This window comes from Strongylocentrotus purpuratus, unplaced genomic scaffold (assembly GCF_000002235.5).
Source record: "Strongylocentrotus purpuratus isolate Spur 01 unplaced genomic scaffold, Spur_5.0 spur5_contig_833, whole genome shotgun sequence".
Taxonomy (NCBI): Eukaryota; Metazoa; Echinodermata; class Echinoidea; order Camarodonta; family Strongylocentrotidae; genus Strongylocentrotus; species Strongylocentrotus purpuratus.
Window position 1 is genome coordinate 297,931 of NW_022145539.1, and position 23,922 is coordinate 321,852.

The window sequence follows — 23,922 nt, forward strand, 5'->3', positions numbered from 1 at the left end:
AAGACAATTTTGATTGAATTTTGAAATTTTGAAACGCTACTATTACGACTACTCATATTAGCGCTTATTTAGGAGCGCTTAAAACAAAAGTACCATAGTTCTTACAAAATCGCAGAATTCGAAGAGAAACTTAAAATGTCTACGTTATCAATTAATATACCATAACAATAAATTTCGGCGATTGCACTCTCTTTTTAAAATATTGGCGCACAAAATGCTGGACTTAGCTCATGCTGCAATCATAATTATAAACCTTTTTTTCAGTCAGGAATCACATGACGTGTACAAGAGTGTTCGACGCCCCCCACTACTGGGATTAATAATAATAATAATAATAATAATAATAATAATAATAATAATAATAATAATAAATAAATACATTTAAAAAAAATGCTTGTTCACCGGCTTGTTGAGTCGCCGCTCAATATTTTATCACGAATTACCCCCCCCCCCCCCCTCTTGCCACCGGCTGGATTCGCCGCTGTGTAAGTCCCGTCCTATGGGAAATTTGATGATCTTAACACGCAAGGGGGACTCGCACCACGAAGAATAACCAAAGAGTTTTATAGTGTTTCTCTTAATAGGCCTACTAGATAAATTGGCTTGACTAAATAAATCAGTAATATCATTTAACACAAAATTTAATGAAAGTTATATTTCGTCTTCAATAATCGTTAAAGGCAATGTGAAATTAATAAACATAATATTCATTTATTCAGCCTAATCTATGCTTGTCTAATTGAATTTAAATTATAGTTTGCTTTAAATTAAATAGTGAATGACTTTAATAGACCTACTAGATAAATTGGCTTGACTAAAAAAGTAATAATCCATTAAACGCGCGCTTTGGTGGATACAATTTTGGAAATGCTTTTTCAGAGTAAAAAGTGTCCGTTGATCCGAGTCCCTGGGGACTTGGATCACGATAATGCCGATAATACTTTACACCGATGACCAGATTCCAAGTAAAGTTTACTATAAAGAACCAATTCCGACATTCAGAAATGATTTTCGGTGACTGATGTGTCAGATGTAATCATTCACAAAGGAAAGGCCAGCACACAAACAAATTACAGTTCCTCTCTCAGCTCTCTTTATGTTCATATATAATTATAGCTCCGTTTAGTCTCATTTGAGAACGCCCCCTATCGGCAGAGTCCAGCAGCCTAACATGTACGTTAGCTTTTGGACTTTTACCCAACAAACTCGTTAAAAATTCATTTTTTGTTTAAACGAAAAGCACACCCACCCCGACGTACGTTAACACTAGCTCTTTCATTGGAACCCTCATGTCCCATTGACTTTTGAAAGTTCACCCACCGTAATTTGATCAAAGTAGGTCGCAAGCTCGTCATTGCCTATGTAACACATGTACAACAAGTCGAACTTTGGACTCAATTTACCACGCGAGTGTAAGGTTATAAGTCAAGCACACGAAGGATAAGAAGCATGAATTATCATAGATCAGTTCTGATTTGTTCATTATATACATTTCATCCAACCACCCACCATAATTTTTCCAGTATAGGCAAGCATTTTGCCGAGGTAAGCAAATTCATGAATATTCATGAACACCATGGACTATTCGATTATTAACAGAGGGGTGCAATTGTGCACCACATCGAACTCCCCTACTTTCAGTCAAGTATTTCATTGTATTATGTAGTTTGGTAGGTTTATTTTACTATCTGTTTCATTATCAGATATCAATGATAGTTTAAAGATATGGAAAAGATTCTTGTATTTTATATTTAGCAAAACAATCTCACGTACAAAATCATGCGCAGTGTGCAATTACGAACTCGCGTATTGATAAAAGAACATCATAATCAGATTACCCGACCCGGAAACCCCATGAATTCATCAACTTTTATCATACTGCTCCTTTTCCTTTTGAAACTACGCTTGACCTTTAACTCGGATCGGATGGCGGCCATTTTTTATTTGGCCAATATAACCAGCATGACAGCCCCAAGGAGACCTGTAATTGATACAAGCACAATCAGCTTCTCTGACCCCGAAAACCCCCTTAATATATAAACTTTTATCATACTAACCCTTTTCCTTTCAGAACTACAATTGACCTTTTACTCAGAGGTGGCAACCATTTTGGATTTGACCAATATGACCAGCATGACAGCCCCAAGGAGACCTCAAATCGATGAAAGAACATCATAATCAGTTTCTCTGACCCCGAAACCCCCCATAAATATATAAACTGTTATCATACTAGCCCATTTCCTTTCGAAACTACACATGACCTGTAACTATCAGCTGGCGGCCATTTTGGATTTGACCAATATGACCAGTATGGCAGCCCCAAAGAGACCTCAAATCGATGAAAGAACATCATAATCAGTTTCTCTGACCCCGAAACCCCCCATAAATATATAAACTGTTATCATACTAGCCCATTTCCTTTCATAACTACACTTGACCTGTAACTCCGATTGCGGCCATTTTTTATTTGACCAATATGACCAGTATGGCAGCCCCAAGGAGACCTCAAATCAATGAAACCCTATAAATATAAACTATTATCATACAAGCGCTTTTCCTTTTGGAACTACGCTTGACCTTTAACTCAGATGGCGGCCATTTTGGATTTGCCCAATATGGCAGTCCCAGAGAGCGCCCTTCTTGGCGCACGGTCCCGGCGGCAGAAATCGTAATAGTATGGTATAATCTACCTCTGGGCCAAATTTGGTGCTTTCTGAAGAATCTGCACCAAAATATCCCTTACAGCCCCCACTATTGTTGATACCGCTTGATATCTCATCAGGGTATTTCTTGCAAAATTCTCATCTCTACCTTAATGACTATCTTATTCATTTTCTTCTCTTTTTCATCATTTTCTTTCTCTCTCCCACGATATTTTCACTATCCTCTGATTCCTCTCTCTCTCTCTCACACACAAATTTCTTCATCATCGGTACCCGCGCCCCACCTCTACCTCCCTCTCCCACACACGCGCACTCACGCAAAAACACACACGCAAACCCCCCACACAATGGCCCTTTCTCTATATATGTATATTATTTCTCTATCTCTCTACTTTAAGTAATTCTGCCATTCTCTCTCTATATAACTCTTCTGTGACTTCACATCATTTCGAAATATCCAATCAATCTCATACTAACTTCCATCGGTTTTTTGGATAGTTGGGTTCTGTTTTCAGACCGCAAATGCCTTCAAAGTGCATGGATATTGCTCTTATTCTTTTCTATGATATCTATAGTGCCCTTTTAGAACCTAAAATTGCTATGAAGGTAATTTTTAGACCCAAAAATGTGTAAAATTTAGCCAATACGATCATACCAATTCAGCTCCACTTAAAAAAAAACACGGTGACGGTTAATTAATTATTTAATTAAAAATAACAATACATGAGCCGGCTAATTGTGGGTAATATAAGCAACACGTAAATGCCAACAAAAAAGCCAACATCGGCATTGGCTGAAATACGACGTAAAAGGCGTTATTTCGTTTTTTTTCAACGGTTTTCAAATTTTTCAAAATATCTAATATTTGTGGTGATACACAAGACAGTATTAGAAATCGTTATATTTCAGATGTCTCTGAATCGATTGTGATCAAACAAAGATGATTTTGTCATTTAAATATTATGTTCTTTCAAAATTGACACTCAGTTTTTCATTATCTCACCAAAAAAATGTTGTGTAGAGCCCTCTGCAACATAACTATCCTTTTAAAGATTAAACTTCCATTGTTCACAAAATCTATCCCACCTTCAAAATGAAATTTACTAACTTCCAACTGAGGTGGCGCGATGGCTCAGTGGTAGAGCAGTGGTCTCGTAAGATATTACTTTCCTGTAGGGATATTGAAAGTGCTTGTCCTCCCAGACAGGCGCGGATCTAGGGGGGGCGAGCGGGCCTTGCCCCCCCCCCCCCCGAAAAAAAAGAGAGGGAAGGAAAGGAGGGAAAGAGGGAAAGGGGAGAGAAAGGGAAAGAAAGAAGAGGAAGAAGAAAAGAAAAGGGGGAAGAAGGCGATCGAGGGGGCCGAAAGGGCCATGCCTCCCAGGCTGTTGCCTCGGAAGGAAAAGGAAAGAAAAAAAAGGAAAAGTCTAGAGGAGATAATGGTAAGGAAAAATGAGGAAGAAGAAAAAAAGAAGGGCATATCAGATGCAATTTCCCGCCAACAAGTTGTGGATCGGGAGTGGGGGGGGGGGGGAATTTGCCTCCCCCTCCCGCCCCCGCTAAAAAAAGAAAGAGAGAATGGAGGAAAAGGGAAAGTGGAGAGCTATAACATATGGAAACGTTGTATCATCCGCTCAATCTGACTTGCGTGCATAGAACAAATAAGCATTTTTCAATGAAAAAGTGAAGTTTTCTAAAATGTGCGTTACTTCCCAGCATTGGGGCACCCGGAATTCAATTGGGTAACATTTCATAAAGTAAAATATAAAAAGACCATATGCAAATTTTCTGTACTTTTGTCGGAAAAAATACATTTATCCAACACAATGTCGTCCCTTTTTGCGTTGGAGAAGAGCAAATAGCGAGTTTCAATCACACTTTGGCCGCTCTCGCAAGCTCTCACTCCTTTCACTGTGGTCAGGCGACTTTGGGGCAAGCGATTAATGGAAATACTAATCGTTAGCTTTCTTCTGGTATTAAACTTGTTTTGATTGATTGTATAATTTTGTCGGAATAAAGGAAACAAAAAGGCTCGACCAATAACTTATCAGTGTCTGAATTGACCTTTTGACCTTGAATTTCCTTGATGCAAGCGCACTAATGACGTCATCTTCGCTAAATCGGCGTCTTTTATCGTAAAATGCGACACTTTCACAATGTTTATACATCTTTTTTTTTTTAACTATTAGTAAGATTTAACATATTTTTTCTGATATCACTGAAGTTTTGGGTGTTATTTAACGAGTAATTTTAAAATAAGAGCCATTTTACTGTTTTATTTTACTGGATCATAATGGTCGCAGGGTAGAAAGATGCATTTTCCAACCGCGCCAAATTTAATTTACGTTTCGACATTCCGTTAAATGGGTTCGTGTTGTTAAGAATCCACTGCTTTCTGCTCCAACAAACGTCCACATGCGGAGTCGTTTATCAACTAAATTATTCAAATGTATGGAGCTTCCTAGCTTCCCAGGTGTTTGTGTTGCTGGTGAAGCATTTCATTCACCTGCTATCATTCTTTGTACTCCAATTGCCAGAACGAAAATTTCATTTTGGTTTTATAGTTTCATCGGAGTCGTTTATTAACTATATGTATTCAAATGTTTGAATGCTTCCTCCCCAGGTGTTTGTGGTGTTTATGCATTTCATTCACCTGTTATTATTCTTTGTACTCCAATTGTTAGAATACAAAATGCATTTTGGTTTTATAGTTTCATGCAATAAGTAAGTCAATAAAAGAGTATGTTCTGCACAATAAAAACAATGTGTGTCCCTATTGTACAATGTAATGTGTACCCTCATTTTGTAATAATTAATTTACCCATTCACATAATGGAACTACCTGCCCGATGAAGCCCGTGGCCTGTGACCCCTGAGCACTCAACACCGTGTGGGAGTCAGTTTATGATCAACTTCTTTTATGAGACAAATACAAGCAAACGTTTCCATATGAGGAAACATGGGGGGGGGGGGGCACTGTACTAATAGGGTGAGAGGACTTGGGGGAATACAATTCGTGGTTTATTTTTAATTCCACACCGGTGATTTACAAATGATGCTGAAATGACATAATTTTCCGAAATTTTACTTTAAATTATACTTTTTATGCACTTGTTGGAAATGACAAATTCCTAAATTTACAGTCAGGCATATTGAGATGCCTACATTGTCAGGGCCTGCGGAACGGCGGAGATCGGGAACCTCGAGCTCCCTCCCCCTCCCCCTCAACTTTTTTGAAAAAGTATATTAAAGAGAAATAGAAAGAAAGAGAGCAACAAAGTGTAGGGAAATTATAAAGGACCGTGCATATTCTGGACTACTTTGATCCCGGCTTTGATCCATTGCCGAAAATATTTTGGCACATATCATCCCCCCCCCAACCACAGATACAAATCGACACCGTTGGTTGTCAGGGTATAGCCCATTCACCAATAAGTGGTCTTCCATGGGGCCCTGAATAATTATGAACATATTTAAATCAAAAAGCATAACATCTATAAGACAAAAGTCCATAGTATACATTAAGAAAGATATAACACAGCAATAATAGACGTGGCACAAAAGAATACTCGTTTGCAAAATAATCATATCTGTTCAGTAACTAAGTTCACGATAGGAAAATATCGACTATAAGTCAATATGTGAATAAACCATGTTAATATAATTACAGAATATGCACGTATTGTATGTTCGGCTGAGCTATTCTCAAATTACAACCGTGTTTAAACACTATCTTAAATGAATTGACAGAGCAATTAGTGGAAGCAATTTTCTACATGTTTCAAGTGGTGGGATGTAGGTACCTTAAAGGGATGGTTGAGTTCTGTTTTCAGACCGCAAATGCCTTCAAAGTGCATGGTTATTGTTCTTATTCTTGTCTATGACATTTATAGTGCCCTTTTAGACCCCAAAATGTGTGAAATGCCTTTTAGCCAATACGATCATACCAATTCAGCTCCACTTTAAAAAAAACACGATGACCGTTAATTAATTTTTTAATTTAAAATAACAATACATGGGCTGGCAGGTTGTGCGTAATTTAACCAACACGAAAATGCCAACACAAAAGCCAACATCGGCATTGACTGAAATACGACGTAAAAGGCGTTATTTCGTTTTTTTTCAAATTTTTCAAAATATCTAATTTTGTGGTGGTACACAAGTATTAGAAATCGTGGCGCTAGTGTAGCAAGGTATCCAAAATATAGCCTACTAAAACAGACCCCAAATTTTGTGGTCATCATTACCCTAACCCTACCCCTAACCCTAACCCTAACCCTAACCCTAGAACCCTAACCCTAACCCTAACCCTAACCCTAACCCTAACCCTAACCCTAACCCTAGAGATAATGATAAACACGAAATTTGGGGTCTAAAATTTGAGGTCTGTTTTAGTAGGCTATATTTTGGATACCTTGCTACACGGAAATGGTTATATTTCAGCCATGTCTGAAATGATTTTGATCAAACAAAGATGATTTTGTCATTTAAATATTATGTTCTTTCAAATTTGACACTCAGTTTTTCATTAACTCACAAACAAATTTATTTTGTGTAGCGCCCTCTGCAACAGAACTCAACTATCCCTTTAAAAAGTTTCTAGGGAAGCCACGCCCACCAAGTGACTTTGAGCATCAAGATTTGTATCGAATCTCACTAACACATGTGCCATTCATTTGTCATTAGCGTGCATTATTGTGAACGGAGTATCGTTATTTTACCAGTCTTTGCAAGTAGCTGCCCTGCGAAAACAGCTGCTGAACTCGCCTTTTCGACTGCTGCATATCACGCATTGTCTTTGTCCACCTCGTAGCCTGAAAAGCCTTGGCAGTTTGAATCTTCTTGACTGGCATTTTCAGTAAGTTCATTAGTAAATACATAATTCGTGTTTTAGATTACATTATATTCTTGGCAATAAAAAATGAAATAAGCCACTGCTCGTTCACTTGCGTTGCGGTTGTGGTTCACTTTATGACATTGCGTGTAGACCGAATAGTACAATGTGAGAATGTGCGATGGTTGTGCACACACTCGATTACGAGTGGCCAGTGCAGTGGCTTATTCCACGAGAACACCATATTCTTTTAGGTAGAGCTAAACTAAAGCTTATGTTTGGAAAGAGAATATGTGTACCTCCTCCACCCGACGCTTGTTCAGAACTGTTACCATGCTTTAATTTTGTCTTTGGACCCATGACTGTGGCATGGATGGAGCCAACTAATTCTATTAACACACCAACAATCACAATTAGGGAGGCCAATGCCCAAATCTAACTTTTTAATTACTAATTTGTTTATACTAAAACTAAGATTAAAAGAAAGCATTTACTTTCACTAAGAAAATCCACCCATCTGCCGACTCCAGAAGTTCCATCAAATAGGAGATATCCAGCTCTTTTTATCCAGCTTCCTTCTACGCCTTTCCGTACGTAAGAGCCTTGAAACAATTATATTTCATGTCGCAAAGTTACGTTCATGATTAGACAGGCCCGAGGGACAAAGTCCATGATGAAGTTTAAAACTTCGCGCGAAAGTGCAATCACTCAACAGCGGCTAGCCTTGAATCGGTCGCACACGTACACACCTTCTTCTTCTTAGTTGATCCCTCCACCGACACAGGCAAGCCCCGATGCAGGCTGAAGTCCAGCCATCAATGTGCGAACGATTACATCTGCTACTACTACGAGCCGAAGACGATGGTTCAGAAATGAAGAATAGATATCAAAATTGGCAGGAAAGAAATATATAGGGTCTATAATTCATTGATATTTACCTTAGATGTGTATTCCAATAATTTGATTTCCTCATGAGTATTCCTTATTATCAACGATCGAGAAGTTACGAGGTCCAATTAACATCCATCTTGCAGCGAACACAATCATAGCGCACATCCATATGCATGCAACGTACGTGTACTAATATTTCTCTCACTCTCTCTCTCTCTCCCTTTCGCTATACGTACACACTCACTAACCATGCATGTATCATACAACACACACCTTCAAATCATGGCTTTCATTTCAATTCTCAATTGGAGTATAGACTGCTCACGTAGACTTTTTTTTTTACTGAAATATCTTTTTTAACACTTCTCATACATTACTGCACGACACTCGTATCTAGTGCTGTGAGAATAAGGTACTAGGGTCTATAAATAAGACATCTGAAATGTTGATCTCTATCAAAAGTTCTTTACTCAAAACGGATCCCATATTTTTAGGGTCTACCTTCTGCCAATGAGAAGGTTTTTAGTGAGCAAACCTCTACGCCCTCTAGGATTTTCTTAGTCGGTGGTGCGAGTGCGTCAAGGTCGTCTGCAACCACAATTAATGGATTAAAAAAACGTCAAAATCTGCAAGATTGTCAACAAATGGTGAAAGACTGTTACAGATCCGTGATTATAGGTATGTTGTGAAATGTATAATTGTATTTTCTTTTCTTATTTTCTTCAATTTTTATTTTTACATCATTTTTTTCCCTTTGCTAATTTTTTGAAGTCGGCGACGAGCGCACAAATCGTAGGTGTAGAAGCCTTACGCCCGGGCATTGGCCTCCCTATCACAATGATCAAAACTTCAACAATGCAACTTCAAATAATGGTGATGATTTCAGAGTTGTTATCTTTCTTACCTGTTTTGTGTCAATTTTCTTATCTCTATTTGCAGTATTTTTTTCTAAAAATGAAGACATTATAATAATAGACAAATAACTTTCAAATCCTCATTTCTGTCGCTAATTTCATGCACGTGTACCCGCCCGCCCGCCCGCACAGCACATGTATTACGCGGTATGTACTTGTACAGTACATGTATATTGTGCAGCGGTTTGCAGTGAAAAACATGTAACTCCGGGAAGCTCCAACACCGGCGCCGCAGGCGTCGGAGCTTCGGGTGGTTTCATTGGTTTCGGAGCTTCGGGTGGTTTCATTGGTTTCTCGTGGGGGCTAGTAAAACAGCCGATTGGGTGATATTATCGTTAAATCTGCAAAGGGAGTACATGTACTTACAATTTTTACATCATAGGGTGCACGACTCCTCAGGGCTCAACTCCAATCACTTGAATGTATAATTTGAAGAAGTCTTCGATGGGAAAAAAAGACTAATTCAGGGTACTACACCAACGATTCTTCCATGTCGCAGCGTTGATTCAAAATAGCGATGAGAAAAAAGGTACGCATCCGCGGTAGTGGCGAAGAAAATATGAATATTCATGCTATCGAGTGCCGATCGCTCGAAATCGCTGAATATGCACAAGGTTGAGAAGGGCTTTGTTTGTTTGAGTCGTGCATATTCAGCGATTTTGAGCAGTCGGCGCTCGATAGCATGAATATTCATATTTTCTTCGCCACTACCGTGCATGCGTACCTTCTCATCGCTATTTTGAATCAACGCTGCGACATGGAAGAATCGTTGGTGTAGTACCCCGAATTAACCTTTTTTTCCCATCGAAGACTTCTTCAAATATGATTGGAGTTGAGCCCTGAGGAGTCGTGCACCCTATGATGTAAAAATTGTAAGTACTCCCTTTGCAGATTTAACGATAATATCACCCAATCGGCTGTTTTACTAGCCCCCACGAGAAACCAACGAAACCACCCGAAGCTCCGACGCCTGCGGCGCCGGTGTTGGAGCTTCCCGGAGTTATGAAACATGGAGTTTCCACGATGTTGATGCCAATGAGGCATGTGAGAAAGTGTATGTTATAATGTACACGTTTCACGTATATACCGGTGGGGAACAAATATATACATGTATCTGTTTCCAAAAAAAAATTTAACCCTGACCTTGCTGGTTGGTTTGGAGTTAGCAATATTGTTGGACTAGCATGCCATTTGTCCTTGGAAAAATAATGGAACTTTGGATAATCATTATCAATACAAACGTGACATTGTATTGTGAAGCAATAAGGACGCAGGATTCAAGAATTCCATTCCATGTTGAGGTGTTGTGGACGAGTGGATATGTCACCGGACTGTGGATCACAAGGTTCGCGGTTCAAGTCCCACCGTGGCACTATTCCTTTGGCAAGACATTGATCTACATTTGCCACTCTCCACCCAGGTGTTAAATGGATACCCGGTAGGATGCGAAAGCTACTGTGCTTAGATTAGAAGTGTGAGCTTGTAAAAATGACGCCTGGCTGGAATGCTCCCCAGGGAGTGGAACATGTGCATACATTGTGTGCGGGTACATGTAAGTCTGAATCCGATGACCAGGTTAATAATATATATCTGTAAAGCGCTTTGAGAGGGCCTTCGGTCTTGAAAAGCGCTATAAAAGAACTAGCTATTATTTGGTTCCAGGCATAATTATTGATACGTTGTAGGTTCAGTCTTATAAGCACCTCCTTGTCAGAGCCCATCAGAACATGTGTCTCTCTATTATACATGTAGTCTCTACCAACATAACCAAGGAGCTAACCCTCCCATTCTAACATTGTTTTAATGTCCGAATAACAATCAAGCCTTACACTAGTTGCAGACCTACACCTGAATGGTACATGTACACTGTATATACATATAATATATTCAAATCAACCACTGCACCTTGTGTAAGCCATGACTTACCGGTAAACAATATTCAATGAGCATGCATGGGCATGAATACATTAATAAAAGTATGCATCAACAGTGTTTACAAAGAAGGTACAATGAATGCATTAAAGGGATCCGGTAACTTTGTCTCAGATTCTGAAACAAAATCCTGGATTTAGCTCATGCTGCAATGATTATTATAAACCTTTAGGTCAGTCAGGAAATCCATGACTTTTACAAGCCGATCGCCTGTCTGATTATCAAGATATTTATGATTGGAATTACAAATTTTGAAAACTGTTCGCCAGACGGTTTTCATAACACTACAGTCTATTGGGGAAAACGAGTATGGTAAAACCGGTCACTCAAAGATTTTTACTTTTTTGAGGCACTTCTTGATCATTTTGAAGCGCGATTTTTTTTAGGGCTTCAATATTACACCATACCACAGACACTGATAACACGTACAGTGTAGGTCCGTGTATCTCGGATTTTACATTGTTAAACGATCCCTTTAACCTGCATAAACACCTGTAGTCATATCACTACAGTATTAAAAGGGAAAGGAAATCATGTGTGTGGAGCCATAACAATTTAGTGTATGTATGAGTTAAGGCTTTTGTGGCTCAAAACGGATGAATACTACATGAACACAGAAGCAATTTATTTCTCTTTACAATGATGATATTATTTTTACAGCTACTGTACATTATGTACATGTATTTCCAACTAAAGTAGAGCCATTTCAAATTATTTGAATAAAGCTCAAATTTCTTAACTTTTATTTCAGAAGTAGCTGATTAGTACAGTGTAAAATGTAAATCTAGGTGGAATACACACTCCCTTCATTGCATTAGTTGAGTAAATAGTAATGACTACTTTCAGTGTTTTTGTATTCATTGCTACACAGCTGTGAAAATGGTATTGTTTCATTTACATTATATATCTGTAAAGTCTGCGAGTAATTAGGAATGTTTGATTGAGCTGATTTCTGAATTGACTTGGAAATATGATACCGTACACTAGTGTATCAGGGATGATGGCATTTAAGGGCGTGTTCACACCGCAAGGGGGGACTGTGGGTGGACCGTGGATCGCGCTATTGTTACGCGACCCACAGTCCGCCCATTGGCATTCACCGGATTCACACCGCAGTGAGATCTATCGTAGCACCCCCTTTTTTGAGAGGTCCTGTTGCCATGATGAGTGACGTCATGAGGTCAGAGCGGTCAAAGATTTCGCATGCTAAATGGTTTTAACAACACTACAGTCTACTGGGGAAAAAAAACGAGTATAGTAAAACCGGTAACTCAAAGGTTTTTAATTTTTTGAGGCACTTCTTGATCATTTTGAAGCGCAATTTTTTAGGGCTTCAATATAACACCATATCACAGACACTGATAACACGTAGGGCCGTGTATCTCAGATTTAACATTGTTAAACGATCCCTTTAACGCATATAAACATTGCATGGAATCGCCCTAAAGATTTTTTTTGGTTGTTTACTCCCCTTCATCTATTACCATGCAGATTGGTTATCAGATATGATGTGTATTCTGACAGGCTTTTATTAATGTTTTGTTTGCTCACATGTAGCTTGCCTCGATCCGGGATCCAGAATCCAGATGGTTTTAATTGCAGCGATATCATTGCGACGCGTTGGAGTCTAGCTCTTTCCACATAGTAAACCACAGCATATTTTGCGCTCAAATTAAAGCTGCATCAATACTAGTGAACAGGAGGGATTATTAGACTACCCTGCAAGGTCACTGGACAGGTGGTTATCTCATCAAATCAGCTCTCAATTAACATAAGAAAAAGAGGATCATGCGGGACCAATGGTCACCGATTTTGAATGGTTTGTTATATAGAGGGAGCAAGTACATGTAGTTATAAGTACTGCAGTGTGGCTTTAATGTATCTCTGTGATGAAACAAACAGAAATGTGAAACACGCTTTCTGTGGCATATGGAGAAAAAAACCGTGAGGTGGATAGGTGCATGTAGTTATAAGTACTGCAGTGTGGCTTTAATGTATCTCTGTGATGAAACAAACATAAATGTGAAACACGCTTTCTGTGGCATATGGAGAAAAAAACCTTGAGGTGGATACATGTAGGTGCCAGCTATAGCATGTAGCCTGCATTTTATGTCCGTTTAGAGGGACGTTAGGTCATTCCATAAACAAAGAGTTAACCCCCTTCTGGCTCTGAAACAGATGACTTTGTAGGCCCGAATGCGATTAGTGTGGTACCAAAGAATTGATGCGAAGTATATGGTTTGGATCAATCGCAAGTCGTCCAATCAAGCACAAGTTTGCAGTCTCCTACATGTATCTCTAGTCATAGTTGCCACTTATTTCTTTATACATATTTCCATTCTGAAATGTCCTTTTCTTAGATAATTCCTGTTTCAACATGACTGACCCTGTCTTGACCGCACCCCTGAATTTCATCGACGGTGAACGGGTCCCGCCCACAAACACCGACGACTCTCAGGACTTCAAAGTCTATGAACCTGCTACTGGTAAGTCGCCACTGCTGGTATTCAATTACAACACTTAAATTCATTTTGATAAATAGTATTTTAAATACCAATACATAATTTGAAAATATAAATGTATGTTTTAGGTTCCATGCAGAAATCTGTCTTAGTGGCCACCTCTCTATAAAGACCACCTGTCTATAGTGGCCATGCATTTTGTCTCCCTCAAGAAAGAAATGTGAGTTTCAGACCCTGTCTAGAAAGCCCACCTGTCTACAGTGGCCATTCGACAGTACTTGGCCACATTTTCTGTTTCTCTTGGGTGGCTTTTATAGACAGGTTTGACTGTATACTACTGTGAAACCTGTCTATAAAGACCCCCCAAGGGAGACAAGAAAAGTGGTCTTTATAGGCAGGTGGTCTTTATGTACAGGTTCCTTTAGCACATGTTTCAATGAGAAACCGTTTTCAAGGGAAACAAAAAAATTGTAGTCAGGTGGTCTTTCTATACAGGTGGTCACTAAAGCAGGTTTGACTGTATATGTACATGTTCAAAATGTCAGCTTCTAGTATGACGTCTTGAAAGAGAAGTTGAACAAGTTTGAATACTGAAATAATAATAATTATAATAGTGAAATTGACTTTAGTAGACAGGTTAATTTAAACGGGGTGATTCTCAAAGATGCTGCCTTAAGAATGATGTATCGTCAGGTACATGTTTTCAAAACAAATCTGACGAATGAATTTTACTACCTACATTTACAAATACTTGCTGCTCATTTTGTCATTATTCAGTGAGAAAGTTTATCCATATTCAGGTTACAACTATAACAATGATAATTGAAGTAGCATATGGAGTATGGAAGTGGCAAGTGGAATAGCGATTTGAATTTTATAAAATAGGAAATCTGCTGTTTTGAATCTCCTGATAGGGAGCTTTAACATGAGGTCATCCTGAATTTTAGGAGGTCATTTGCCTGCAAGGGTTTCAAAGTCCTGGGTTATAGCACAAATGTAAATATATGTATTATTTACTCAGCAATCAACATTAAAGGCATCGTTTAACAATGTTAAATCTGAGATGCATGGCCCTACGTGTTATCAGTGTCTATATGGTGTAATATTGAAACCCTAACAAAAATTGCACTTCAAAATGATCATGAAGTGCCTCAAAAAAGTAAAAATCTTTGAGTGACCAGTAAACCATACTCATTTTCCCAATTGACTGTAGTGTTATAAAAACCGTTAGCAAAATGAATTTTCAAATTTCGATTTCCAATCATAAATATCTTCATAATCAGACAGGCGATCGGCACTAAACATTGTTGATATATATATATTGATTACATAAAAATAATAGATACAGTCAACAACTAAATTGTTCATTCCCGTAATTGTTGAAATATGTGAAAAATTGATTTGTCCCATATGTTTTTTTGAGAGTGCGCAGTATTTAAGCTTACTTCTAAATGTATTTCACAAAGGCCCTAATTCAGCTAGTCCTACTTTCATTCTTGAATTACAAAACACACATAAAAAATATCAAATTTAGAAGGGGTATGAATAATTTAGTTGTTAACTGTAAATAAGGGTGGTTTTATTCTCTGTCTTTGTAGGTTAGGTTCTGTGTGAATGTAAAAGTGCTAGGCAAGAGGATCTAGGTCGGGCCGTGCAGTAAACAATAGTTAGGATTGTGGATTTATATTGATTACATTGAAATAAAATATAAGGGTTGTTTTATTCCGTACCTTTGTACATGTAGGTAAGGTTCTGTGTGAATGTAAAAGTGCTAGCGAAGCAGATGTAGATCGGGCTGTGCAGTCTGCAAAGGCAGCGTTCGAGGTCTGGTCTGAAGTGCCGGCCTTGGAGAGAGGACGTGTTCTACAGAAGGTCGCAAGGAAGCTCGAGGTAAAAACTGACAGTCTTGTGATATACATGTACATGTATATGGCTATTGACTTTTATCATTCTTTCTGGTATTACTAATATGAAAGGGATCGTTTTCTCCTCACTTTATTATTTTTTTCATTTTGAAACACTTTTTTTGCAGTATACTAACAAATATCACCTTTTACATTAAAGGGATCGTTTAACAATGTTAAATCTGAGATACACAGCCTTACGTGTTATCAGTGTCTGTGATATGGTGTAATATTGAAGCCCTAAAAAAATTGCACCTCAAAATGATCAAGAAGTGCCTCAAAAAAGTAAAAATCTTTGAGTGACCGGTTTTACCATACTCATTTTCCCCAATAGACTGTAGTGTTATGAAAACCGTCAGGCGAACGATTTTCAAAATTTGTAATTCCAATCATAAATATCTTGATAATCAGACAGGCGATCGGCTTGTAAAAGTCATGGGGTTCCTGACTGACCTAAAGGTTTATAATTAAAATTGCATCATGAGCTAAATCCAGAATTTTATTTCAGAATCTGAGACAAAGTTACCGGATCCCTTTAATAGACATGCATTTATCTAGACAATCAAGGCACAGTATACATACTCTATATTATAGCTGAATGGGCTGTAAGTAACACAATGTATGTTAACACGGTAGGTGAAAATTTATGTTTCCAGATGTATTATGTGAAACATAAAGTACCGCATATCAACAGCTGCGCTAAATAGACCAGAAGCGGCGCTAAATAGACCAGAAGCGGCTTGGTCACCAAACTATCCCAGTGTGCATTTGAAATGGAGCCTGAACATAACATACAGGTATTTTTAATATATAGACGATAGCAAGAATTGGTTCTCATTATTTTGCACCAATGAGCAATTGTGCAGAGAGGCAAAGAAAGAAAGCAACTGAAGTGTTAAACTGACTTCTCGCCACCATCTGAACTGTTTAAAAAAAAATCAGGAACGACTTGAGGAGTTGGCAGTATGGGAGACAAGGAACAACGGCAAGCCTATCTGGGAGGCCAGAGAGGATATCAAGAACATCGTAGAGTGCCTGGACTACTTCGGAGGGCTGGCTCCAGGAATCGTTGGTGGGTCCAGGGCCAGTTTCTCGAAACCGTCATAAATCTAATTTCGAGGACATCATATAGAAGCGTTTCTTAATTCTATCGCATACGTTTTAATGGGATGTCCAAGATGTTAGACTTATGATGGTTTCGAGAAACAGCTTACAGGCTTCCATAATACTATAAAATTAGAAATCGCATGTAAGATACCGTCACAAATTTTGCGATCAGAGTTTTGAATGTTTTGTGCCACAAACTGAGTGAATCACAAGTTTAAAGTTTTGCAATTCCCATTAATGTTCTTGCTGCAAGTATGGGTGTTATTAAAAAGGTGCTAAATTTCTAGTTTTACAGAAGATTAAATTCAAATTCCATGAATGTTCTACTCAAGCTGTGTTGCTATACCCAAACTGACTGGAAATGACTGTGTACAAATTCTTATTATACATATATAACAACATTTTGAAATAAGTTTGTTTCTGTGGCAGGGTGTTGGGGGAGGGGGGTGGGTTTGGTCAGGGGGAGATATTTGCTGTGCATACAGAATGACATTACTACGGAGAGACATTGTCATATTATCTCCCTAACCCTTTCCCTCTGTATATGTACAGGAGAGCATGTACCCTGTGCAGGGGGTTCCTTCGGCTATACCAGGCGTGAGCCTCTTGGAGTCTGTGGTGGTATAGGGGCGTGGAACTACCCCCTACCCAACATTGGCTGGAAGGCTGCACCTGCCCTGGCCTGCGGGAACACCATGGTGTACAAACCCTCCCCCTTTACCCCCATCACCGCGCCCATCCTGGCTGAGATCTTCATCGAGTGTGGACTACCGAAGGGGGCGTTTAACGTGGTCCAGGGGCAAGGACAGACTGGAGAGTATCTCTCGAAGCACCCTGATGTGGCTAAGGTCTCCTTCACAGGCAGTGTGCCTACAGGCAAGAAGGTGAGATACTATCCTGCAACCCCTGGGGGTCTTTCACAAAACTTGTCATCAGTGACAAATGACGGTTTTTGTTATAAGCTACTGAAATCCTTGCTTCTGATTGATCAGCAGCAGAGCTGTCATTGATTTTTGTTCATTTGTCATTGAAAAATGCTTTGTGAAATGGTGCCCAAGAAGGTGAGATACTATCCTGCAACCCCTGGGGGGTGTTTCACAAAACTTGTCATCAGTGACAAATGACAGTTTTTGTAATAAGCTACTGAAATCCTTGCTTCTGATTGGTTATCAGCAGAGTTGTCATTGATTTTTGTCATTTGTCATTGAAAAAAGGCTTTGTTAAACGGTCCCTAGGCTGTCATTGAACATTTAAAGCTCATAGTAGTGGGCTCTCATGGGCGATTTGACATGGTTTTGGTGTTTAACCAACAACAGGTTTTGTCAATCACCAGTCTTACTCTACAGTTTTATGAATGACGGACCTTATGTAATGCTCTGCATTTCCACTTGCACCAATCAATCGCCCAAGATTTAATTTGTTCATTTTCGTTCTTTAACATTTGATCCCTGGCAGATCATGCAGAGCTGCTCCAACCGAGTTGCCAAGTTGACCCTTGAACTGGGAGGCAAGTCTCCACTGATCATCTTCAACGATGCTGACATGGATAACGCCATCAAGGGAGCTATGCTTGCAAACTTCCTAACCCAAGGACAGGTAAGTTGCTGTTCAGCAAAGCGTAATTTGAGAACTAAAAAATGAATTTAGTGTTCAAAGATCAGGGCTTTAACCCTATCTAGCCCGACGGGGGAGGGGGGGGGGGGGGGGGGGTTAAAAGCCCCCCCTCCCCTCTACATTTTTTGAGATAATTTTTTAACGCCAAAGAATCTTGCGCTGAAATGTTATGAATTTTTTCTTTCGAGCCTTGCGCATCTTTTGAATAAAAAATTCTCAAAAATCGGACTTACCGTTACAAAGTCACATAACCTTTTGTCTTTGCATGTTAGCCCGAAAATCATCCATTTTTGTGATTTGTGTAGAAAACATATGGAAATCTCATTTTCCCCAAAAGAGATAAAACATTGGTTATTTGGTCATGTTTATGGTTTAGGTGTTTATTTTGGGGGTCAAAATAGTTGAATTATAGTTAGAAATGAAATGAAACAACAACAAATTTGAGTTTAGCGTAGTATTGATCTACATTTGCCACTTTCCACCCAGGTGTTAATTGGGTGCCCGGTAGGATGCGAAAGCTAATGTGGTTAGATTAGCAAGTGTGAGCTTGTAAAAATGACGCCTGGCTGGAATGCTCCCCAGGGAGTGGAGAATGTGCATACATTGTGTGTAGGTGAGCCTGAATCCAATGACCGGGGTAATAATATACTTATCTGTAAAGCGCTTTGAGAGGGGCTGCGGTCCTGAAAAGCGCTACATAAGAACGAGCTATTAGTGTTATTATGATATGCTCCTGGGTCCTGTTTCATAAAACATATTATCAATCACAAGTTTCAATAGCTGTTATAAGCTACTGAAATCGTGGCATTTGATTGCCTGAGGGGGAGTTGTCATAGAAAGTTAGCATTCGTTATTGATAACAAGTTTTATGAAACAGGGCCCTGGAGAGGTTCTTCAGGGTGAAGATGGCCAGGAATGAGCGTTTGGTATCGTAGCTTTGATACATGTAGGTGCTTGATACTTGATATCAATTATCAAAGAGATCATGATCATTTCTTGTCTGTCAAAGTTAATGGAACATCCTTGAAAGCTTTGTCATGTAGGCAGTGAATAGTATCGGTTTGTTTACAAGTGATGCTGGAAGCTCTGGGCACTTTATTGCGGCAGTTTGCTCCTTCAACATGCCAATGAATGGCAAATTGGATAAAAACAAGAGCTGTACATAATAAAGATGTAATAATAATAATCCATTATCAATAAGGTCCATTTATATATCACAGCTAGTACATGTATATGAATATACTCTCCTGCACTTAATACAAAGTATCATATCATTACTCCTGCTGTAGCTCGGCAGCAATAATAAGGTGCTATTAAAAGTATTTAAGGAATTGCTTCCTACTGGGTACCCATTAACTTTTTTCTTCTTCTTTTCTTTGTTTTTATTGTTATTTCTGAAAACTTAACAGAGTAAAAGCAACAATATAATATATAATATCATCTTAACTTCACCTTGGTGGAGAGTGTCAAATGTAGATTTATGACTTGCCAAAGGACATTAGTGCCGCGGCAGGACATGAACTGTGAACCATGTGATCCACAGTCTGGTGACGTATCCACTAGACCCCGACACCTCTATTATGTGTACTCATTTATCTGTAAGTTATAGAATACCAGAATGTTAAGTGCATTAAATTTACATCATCAAGCCCAGTGGTTTAATAAATGACGGGAGACCAATTTGTTTCAAAATTCTATCAAGGGTTCCTCCTTTTCTTTTTGTATGAAGGTCTGCTGTAACGGGACTAGGGTCTACGTCCAAAAGGACATCCACAATAAGTTCCTGGAGAGCTTTGTGAACAAGACCAAGAATCTAAAGATTGGAGAGCGTTAATGAGTGATGGGATCATGGGACACAATTATTTCAAAATTCTATCAAATATTCTTGCTTTTCTTTTAATGTGTGAAGGTCTGCTGTAACGGAACTAGGGTCTACGTCCAAAAGGACATCCATGAGAAGTTCCTGGAGAGCTTTGTCAACAAGACCAAGACTCTAAAGATTGGAGACCCTCTGAAGGAAGACACCATGATGGGTGCTGTCATCAACGAAGGTCAGATGTCAAAGATCTTGGGGTACATTGATGGGGCTAAAAAAGAGGTCAGCAAAATACCTTTCATCCTCTAAAATTATAGTTACAGCTGTTCCTTTATTTCCCTCACGTTTCTTCTCACTTTTCCACTTTAAGATATGTATCTCTTATTGTAGATTATTAGTCTATTTGTTATTTTAAAGATGTAACGTCTGGCTGGAATGCTCCCCAGGGAGTGGAGATTGTGCACACAGTGTGTGCAGGCAAGCAATGAATCCAATGACCAGGGTAATAGTATATCTGTAAAGCGCTTAGAGACGTCTGAGATGTATTAAGCGCTATATAAAAGCTGAATAATATTATTATTATTACATGACATTTCTGACTATTGCCACTGTCTTTTAATACAGGGTGCTACTGTCCATTGCGGTGGTGGTAAGCACAGCACATCCCCAGGGAGTGGAGATTGTGCACACAGTGTGTGCAGGCAAGCAATGAATCCAATGACCAGGGTAATAGTATATCTGTAAAGCGCTTAGAGACGTCTGAGATGTATTAAGCGCTATATAAAAGCTGAATATTATTATTATTATTACATGACATTTCTGACTATTGCCACTGTCTTTTAATACAGGGTGCTACTGTCCATTGCGGTGGTGGTAAGCACAGCACATCTGACCCTAACTGCCAGGAGGGTTTCTACGTCAGTCCGACTGTCCTCAGCGTGAATGATAAGATGACCATCGCTAGAGAGGAGGTCTTTGGCCCGGTCGTCTGTGTCATGCCCTTCGACACGGAGGAAGAAGCCATCCAGCGTGCAAACGATACAGACTATGGCCTGGCCAGTGGTGTCTTTACCAGGTAAGTTAAAGGCATCGTTTAGCAATGTTAAATCTGAGATGCATGGTCCTAGGAGTTATCAGTGTCTGTGATATGGTGTAATATTGAAGCCTTTAAAAGATTGCGCTTCAAAATGATCATGAAGTGCCTCAAAAAGTAAAAATCTTTGAGTGACCGGTTTTACCATACGGTACTCATTTTCCCAATAGATTGTAGTGTTATAAAAAAACGTTAGGAAAGTTTGAAAAACAAAAATTTGGTTTCGATTTCCAGTCATAAATATCTTGATAATCAGACAGGCGATCGGCTGGTAAAAGTCATGTGATTCCTGACTGACCTAAAGTTTTATAATTATGATTGCTGCATGAGCTAAATCCTGGATTTGTTTCAGAATCTGAGGTAATGTTACCGAGTCACTTTTACCTGTTGACTACTGGATTCTTTTATTCCCATAGGCTTGTTTTTATTTTGATGAAAAATGCAGTGTTTGAAAAATAATAAAGGAATCAGATGTAGCTTCACTATGGCATGTAACAAAGACACCATTGTATTGTAGATGCAAACATGCATTTCATCAAAATAAACCATGTCCGAATTATAGAGTGAAGCAACAGATCAAACAGTAAGAATAACACTGGTGAAGTAAGGGAAATAAGTGAAGAGGAGACGACGAGACAAGTACTAAAAATGTGTGCATTGTTATTGGACATCTTCTGCTTATACTAATTTGGTCCACTTGAGTGACGTCACAAATCCCAGCAATGTTTAGAGCGCGAAAGTGGGACTGTGTTTTACTGTTTTAAAATTGATAATAATCGTTACTTTGAATGTTTCCAAACAGGAAATTTTGATAACCTTGTTCGATTTAACCTTCCCTTATGCAATTCCCTTATACAAATTAAATAAAGATTTAAAATCAATGAAAGTCTATTTTAAGGAGCATATTTTTGTCTCAAATGAGCAGTCGTATGTACTATTTTGTCTTACCTTCTTTATCTACTCTCTCCCTCTTCTCCCTGCTCCCCTTCTCCTTCCTCCCTTTCTCCCCATCCCCTCCCCTCATATCCATCTCTAACTCATACCCACCCCTCCCCTCCATACCACACTTTCTCTCTCTTCCTTTCCTCTTCTTCTGCTCCTACCTCCTGTTCCCTCCCCCTCCTCCTCCCCTCCCTCTCCTCCATTCCCTCCATCCTCCCCCTCCTCCATTTCCTCCCCCTCCTTCACCTTCCCATCCTCTCCCCTCCTCCATCTTACCTGTTGTCCCCTTCCCCCCACTCCCCTTCTTTCTTCGGCCCCCTCTCTGTTCTTCTCTTCAGTGACATCAAGCGGGCTCATCGTGTAGCATCCAAGCTCCAAGCAGGCTTCTGCTGGATTAACAACTACAACATGAACCCCTTTGGTCTTCCGTTCGGTGGTTACAAACAATCTGGTTTCGGTCGGGAGAATGCCTTGGATACCATCAACCATTTCACCCAGGTGAAGAGTGTGTACGTGGAGATGGGTGATATTGATTGCCCCTACTAAGCTACTTTACAAAGTTCACTGCCCTTTTTACAACCGGACTATAATCCCATAATCCCATAATCCCACAATCTGCGATAGCATTTTATATGAATATTTTAATATGTAAAGTCTGAATGACTTGTTCTGAATTGTCATATGAATCATAAAATTGAATTTTAGGATACTGCAATTCTACTCGTAGGAGGAAAAGCCAAATTGGCTCTGAATTGTAGCTACGTCAGACCAGTGGTGTGACAGTATGCGATTTCCATCCAATTTTGCCTTAACTTTACCTTGAAGGTTGACAATAAACATAAATTTCAATATTTACTATTCATATCATTAGTCAGAACCTCAATGAAGATGGATGTTTCCTTAAATTTTCATATCTAATGTAATTGCTATGTATTGCTACATCGGATTTCAGTTGAATTGAATAATGTGTGGTGGGCTTAACAGGTGAATTACGGGTATGAGTAACAAATCATCATTTAATTATCTTTTAGAGGCATAGAATTTAACCTTTCTTTAATGTTTCCTCAAATTTTCATATCTAATGTAATTGCTATGTATTGTGACATCGGATTTCAGTTGAATTGAATAACGTGTGCTGGCCTTAACAGGTGAATTACGGGTATGAGTAACAAATCATCATTTAATTATCTTTTAGTGGCATATAATTTAACCTTTCTTGTGCCAGTACAGTGTTATACCCTAAACAAGCCATTAATAAACACTGCACTTTTTTTTGGGGGGGGGGGAGGGGTGGGGGTGGGGTAGGGAGATGGTTGTCTACTTATCTAGAAAGAAAACTACATGAAGAAATAAAACACTAAAACAATTTACAAAAAATATTAAAAAACTGACAAAATTACTAGAACAATAGCCTAGAATATGTCATGCTACTACATACTTGTACTCTGCACACTATAATGAGTCAGTTGGTGACTACACAGCTTTATTCCTAGAGCGGCTAACGAGGTTATGGCAGTACTAAAGTGGACCAGGGTACATGTACATGGCATTTCTGTATCCAAGAGTGGGCAAGAACTAGGCAGCTTAAGGATGAAAAATGTGTATTTGATCTCATGGAAATGGCGCTTTAGTTTGAGACCAAATGGTACCCTCTACCCTGACAATTTTTTGATTGATTGTAATCCTTTCACTGCCATGTTAGGGTATTAATTGCCCAGCTTATTATTTTTGTTATGAAGTGAAGCTTGTTTGT

At 39.0% G+C, this 23,922-nt stretch overlaps 1 protein-coding gene across 1 annotated transcript; it reads left to right on the forward strand.

Annotated features, from left to right (window-relative positions):
• Positions 1-7,290: 7,290 nt before the first annotated feature.
• Positions 7,291-23,515, forward strand: LOC115918585 (4-trimethylaminobutyraldehyde dehydrogenase-like). The gene is made up of 9 exons (XM_030984282.1): positions 7,291-7,518; positions 13,592-13,717; positions 15,438-15,583; positions 16,540-16,669; positions 17,257-17,588; positions 18,160-18,300; positions 20,228-20,416; positions 20,983-21,209; positions 22,508-23,515. Exons 2-9 carry the CDS (start codon positions 13,609-13,611, stop codon positions 22,713-22,715), a joined length of 1,482 nt encoding a protein of 493 aa, XP_030840142.1. The 5' UTR covers positions 7,291-7,518; positions 13,592-13,608; the 3' UTR covers positions 22,716-23,515.
• The last annotated feature ends 407 nt before the right edge of the window (positions 23,516-23,922 follow it).